The 5,805-nt window shown below is 36.0% G+C and overlaps 1 protein-coding gene across 1 annotated transcript in view; it reads left to right on the top strand.

Moving 5' to 3' along the window:
• Positions 1–1,081: 1,081 nt before the first annotated feature.
• Positions 1,082–5,805, top strand: part of LOC106473727 (serine/threonine-protein kinase 17B-like) — a gene marked incomplete at its 3' end in the record, with an annotated part of 5,328 nt that continues 604 nt past the window's right edge. Inside the window, exons 1-4 of the mRNA XM_022402123.1 lie at positions 1,082–1,165; positions 3,119–3,270; positions 3,686–3,898; positions 4,601–4,739. Coding sequence (XP_022257831.1) covers positions 3,128–3,270; positions 3,686–3,898; positions 4,601–4,739 — 495 coding nt within the window. The remainder of the gene's footprint in view (positions 1,166–3,118; positions 3,271–3,685; positions 3,899–4,600; positions 4,740–5,805) is intronic.

Below are 5,805 nucleotides of genomic sequence, written 5' to 3'. Positions count from 1 at the left end.
CCATCTTCGAAGAGCGAATCTACTCCAAAGTTTTGAAGCAAGAGTGGGCGTAAAATCCCACTAATCTGAAATTGACGAGATGATTTTCACGATGCCCCAAAGGATCAACGAACTCCACGAAGCGAAAGGAAGATCTACTAGATATTAATTAAATTATAAATATATCAATTCATGTGTATATGACTGAAAAATTTCATTTTTTCTAAAAAGGTGGTGTCTATTTACTTGTGACCACGCTGTGTATATATACTACTAAAACTTTGAGATTGTTTGTTTGTTTGCTTATTTTTTAAGTCAAAAAATCATTCACACTACCGTTCTCGCTCTTTACGAAACTTTATTGAGCCACGGGTTACCAAGTTAGCGCCGTTTTTCGGGTCACTTTTATGAAAATTTCTAGCATGAGTAATTTTACATCACACTACCGTTCGCGCTCTTTACGAAACTTTTTCGTTCAAATCTATTTCCCTGTCAAAGTTCCCATCTTCATTAAAAGGCGTAAGATGACAAAAACAAGATCTTGAAGAATTTCTCAATAATGTGCTATGGTTATGGTAGGTAATTCGAAGAAAAAAATAAAGCGTTAATGAACTAATTCATCACAATACCTGAAAACTCTGACTTCACTTTTTTAAAAAATGAAATGGTCTTTACTTTTACTCCCGATCAACAATCAAATATCTTTTCTTGAATTAAGAATAACATGAATGGATTGAAATATTTAATTAAATTATCTCAAAATAAAACTTCATTTCGGTGCAAGATTGAAATCAGCTTGAATTCTTCATAACCTTTGAATAGTGGGTGATCCAAAGGGCCACGGGTTGTCTAGTAATTTATTAAAACTCCGACCCGTCTCTGATCACCAATGTAGCGCTCGTTTATTGACAAAGAGTTGGGACTCCTTCGCGCACCTTATATTTCGAGACATCAATGAAGCCGAAAAAAAGTTAGCGTAAATATTTCTCTTACTTGAGACACTGCCGCGCGAGTAGTAGTCGTCACGTGATAAGCTATGCTGATGTAACCCTAACAACTTAAAGGAAGTCTAGGAAGTTTTGGACGACGTTTTTAGCTGCCAGTGAGCCTAACGAAGATCTACGTCCAAAACTTCCTAGACAAATGCAATCCATTAACATCACCTATCAAGTGTATTCTCCTTATTGTAAGTTTTCTCTCAAGCATGAACTTTATTAACTTTGAAATAAACCAAGTTTTGTGGCATCTAGAGGCTCGCTGATTTTTTATATAAGGTATAACACAACTCTGAAATTAACTTAACTACTTATTTGATGACTGAACGAGTGCAATAACTATTATATATGGGCAGCTGGTGAAGCCTCTTTTTTCGGAAAGAGAAGCTTTTGTTCATGAAGACTTAATATATAATATACTTGCAAGGTTTACATATGTTTGATATTTTTTGCGTCCACGCGTGCAGGATTCGAACCCGGGATTAACAACTCATTATTCTCCTCTCACAATCAAAACTAGTCTTCGGGTCTCATCTCTGGGTCGTAAACGACCACTAATAGTTGAGTAGCAGTTTTTCTCTGGTAAAATAATATATGCATAAATATCTCCTCTGCTCGGTGTCGAACCCCGGACGCTAAGTAAGTGCTCTAGCAATTGACCTAAATAGTTTAAACTATTACTAGAAACTGTTTGTAAGACACTTTTTAACAATTCCAACTACCATATTACTCCCCTCTCACAAACAAAGACCGTCATGGTAGGTTATCTTACAATCATGAGATGACCATAGATCCGGCTCCAACTTTTCAACAGCAATGAGACATGAAATGGGGCCAGATCAAAAGTAAAACTAAAAATTAGATTAATGAACAGTATTAACTTTGGGAGGGCCAACTGCATTTTAGGGGATCCGAATTAGAGATTTGCCGGATAGAGGCGTGCGCTCTACCAACTGGGATCGAGGATTAACCCACTAACAATTAGTATTAAATCACTTTTTAACCAGTCCATCTACTCATGTGTATGTTGTTCAGGTTGTTCTCGTTTCAACGTAAGTGCTCTACCACTGGTATCGAGGATTAGCCCACTAACAATTAGTATTAAATCACTTTTTAACCAGTCCATCTACTCATGTGTATGTTGTTCAGGTTGTTCTCGTTTCACCGTAAGTGCTCTACCAACTGGTATCGAGGATTAACCCACTAACAATTAGTATTAAATCACTTTTTAACCAGTCCATCTACTCATGTGTATGTTGTTTAGGTTGTTCTCGTTTCAACGTAAGTAACATTTTCATACTGGTTTTTGAAGAATACTGTTGCTTTATTATTCTAAACTCATAGCGAGCAAACTGTTTAACATAATATAACTATTTCTTTAATCACCAAAACTGTGGATATTGGTATATTACGAACGTCAGGCCCAGTCCCTGATTTGAATTTCAACTTTCACTGCTTGGGTAAGGCCAATTTCGGAGAATTTAACCCCTCACCAGTAATCCTTAATTCAAACTAGCAGGAGATAAGTAGAGGAATTACAATGCTTAATATTTAATTATACCCAAAATAAACATATATGTTTCGCTTACCCTTGATTTTAAAACTGGAGGAAATATATATATTTGTAACTTAGTCACCTCTTGGATGCTTATGAAAAATTTGTTAGAGAAGATGAATTAGAAGAATTAAAGTTCGTTTGTTCTACAATATTATGTTATTATATTTAGTGGAAATAGTTTTAAAGCTCGTTTGTTCTACAAGATTATGTTATTATATTTAGTGGAAATAGTTTTAAAGTTCGTTTGTTCTATAAGATTGTGTCATTATATTTAGTGGAAATAGTTTTAAAGCTCGTTTGTTCTACAAGATTATGTTATTATATTTAGTGGAAATAGTTTAAAGCTCGTTTGTTTTACAAGATTATGTCATTATATTTAGTGGAAATAGTTTTAAAGTTCGTTTGTTCTATAAGATTATGTTATTATATTTAGTGGAAATAGTTTTAAAGTTCGTTTGTTCTATCAAATGCAAGACGTTTCTCTTACGCTGAGCTTCCTCAATAAATTGCTGTAAAGATAACAGTCACTAGAATAATAAAGTAGTCTTTAGCAATCTGTCACATATATATCTTGGCTTTGTCCTAGAACCGCGAAATGTTAGCACAAAACCGAAACAACTACACCCAAAACACAGAGCTTCGGGGACTTTTGACCGAGTCTGGGAGTCCACTGTCTATCCCAGTGTGTTCACAAAACCTCACCGACTGCTACAACGTTGAGCCGAAGCCTTTTGCACGGTGAGTACATTGCGTTTCTATTTGTCAATATTTTTCGCTTGTTAGAGAAGATAAGAATCCAAACAAGATTTCATCCTACAGCTAGATTTAACTTGTTTAATAATACAACAAATTCCACAGGTGTTTCTGTACAGTCAGGTCAGATACAAATAGAAGTCTGAATTTGTCCTATAATTAGATTTAGTTTAAACTATAGAAACAAAATCAGATTTGTTCTTCCAAACCCAAGACTGTTTTCATGCCTGAATTTGCAGTAACTGTGGATACAGAATATTCCGTTACTTATGTCTCGGATAGATATGATATATTAATCTTGAACAAAGTGATATCCAGATGCAGCTGTGAATAAACTGGAGAATGTGTTCGCATTACAAAAAATTTCACTAAGTCCTGTATGGTTATTTCTCTTCCTCAGTGGTAAATTCTCAACAGTCCGGCTTTGTAGCTGCAAGACCAGTGGACAGGCCCATGCCGCAAAGTACATCAAAAAGAGACGCCGCTCAGCGAGCGTGCGGCACGAGATAATGCACGAAATATTGATCTTATTAACGTGTAAACCATGCCGACGAATCATTCACTTGAGCGAAGTATTCGAAAGTCCATCAGAAATGGTCTTAGTTCTCGAACTGTAAGTGAGCGTAGAATTATGTAAGTATATTGTTATGACGTAAGCACCAGTGTTTCCAAACTTCATCTGTTGTGTAAAGAATTATTTGAATGTTACAGATAAATCGCTATAAAATAAAACCAACGAGTAGCGTCAAGTCAACTTAATAAACAATTATAATTTGTCAATTCTCATTATTAAGCCTTTTGTTCTTCCCTGTCCCTTGTGGGACAGCGATAAGTTTATTGACTTAAACGTCGGGGTTCGATTCCCTGCGGTAGGCACAGCAGGTAGCCCAATGTCGCTTTGCTTTGTTGTTGTTAAGCCCGATTGCTAGCGTCGTAAGCCTGGAGACTTACTGCAGACGTAATAATAATAATATAAAGTTAAGGAACAGTTGTATTCCAAACAAAGAGACAGTGGGATTCTCATGTTGAAAAGTGCGGAGCTTAGAACAAAATGGTCAACAAGTACTGTTTTGTTTTTCCTGAGACTTAAATTTATAGATATGTTCAACTCACAAATTTCTCGCCAATATAAAATGTTTCACCTCGTTGGCAAGAAGTTCCTGGAAGCTGATAGTTTACTTTTTACTTCGTTACAAAGCTGCGTAATCCATGCTCTATTTAGCTAGATTCAATTAAACGATCCGTACTTTGACCTGTTCTATTTATATGGTAACTTTTATAAAAAACTCATACATTTTTTTATTGTAACTTCTAGAGCTGAAGGAGGAGAACTCCAGCGACTTCTGGATGACGATGTAGTGTTTCTGGAATCCCAAGTACTTTACATTATTAGTCAAGTTTTGGATGCGCTTTCATTTCTTCACAAGTTAGGCATTGTCCACCTAGACATCAAGGTAACGTTTAAACCTGCTGTTTATACTTCTGTGAGCTCAGGCCACATTTTCTTGTGAAAACTATTATTTATTGGTATTGTTTTCTAAAATTTTATTGTTCTTCTGATTTTCCCCGACTTTGAATACTTTTAAACTTTTGAAACTTAAAATATATTGTTGTTGTTAGCATAGATTTTGTTTACTGGAGAATTCTAATGTATTCGATTTTCTTAAAATCTATAATATTGGTATAATTTAAACTTTGTGCTTTTCTCTTCTATTTTTTATTTTTTTCAGTTACTCTGTATAAAGATTAAGAATTGGCTTTTTTAAGCTGTTGTATTTCTTTTCAAACGTTTAGACACAATTCATTATTTTGTCTCTTGAGGGTTCTCCAACCCCCTGTGGCTCAGCGGTAAGTCTCACAATTTACAACGCTAAAGCCCCCTAGTGGCACAGCGGAATGTCTGTGGACTCACAACGCTAGAATCAATATCCGTGGTGGGCAGAGCACAGATAGCCCATTGTGTAGCTTTATGTTTAATTACAAACAATACAACGCTAACATTCGGGCTTCGATAAATGCGTTGAGCACAGTACAGATAGCCTGTTGTGTGGCTTTGTTACCACAGCGAACTGTATAAGGATTTCAGTGGATATAAGCTCTCAGGTTAAGTCTATTGTCGATTTACAGTACAGTTCATATATGAACACCCACGTATAACCTAATGTTTTTGTTTTTTTAAACAAACATACAGTTGTATTTCTTGTTGTGTGCTTCTCGTTTTATTGGAGATTTTAATAACTTGGTTCAATAAAATTGTTACAAGTTAACAGCAGTTGCGACACTCTTGTTATCTGCTAATCACAAACCTTTCTTTTCTATATCGAGATCAGCTCTCCAGTTATAAGAGTGACTCGCAATTGTAACTTAGATAATTCATCTATTAAGTGGCCCGGCATGGCCAGATGGCTAGGGTGCTCGACTCGCAATCTGTGGGTCGCGGGTTCGAATCCCCGTCACACCAAACATGATCGCCCTTTCAGCCGTGGGGACGTTATAATGTGACGGTCAATCCCACTATTC

The sequence above is a fragment of the Limulus polyphemus genome, unplaced genomic scaffold (assembly GCF_000517525.1).
Source record: "Limulus polyphemus unplaced genomic scaffold, Limulus_polyphemus-2.1.2 Scaffold6446, whole genome shotgun sequence".
In the NCBI taxonomy this organism is placed as follows: domain Eukaryota; kingdom Metazoa; phylum Arthropoda; class Merostomata; order Xiphosura; family Limulidae; genus Limulus; species Limulus polyphemus.
The sequence above is the reverse complement of the archived record's forward strand: the minus strand, read 5'-3'. Positions and strand labels throughout refer to the sequence as shown.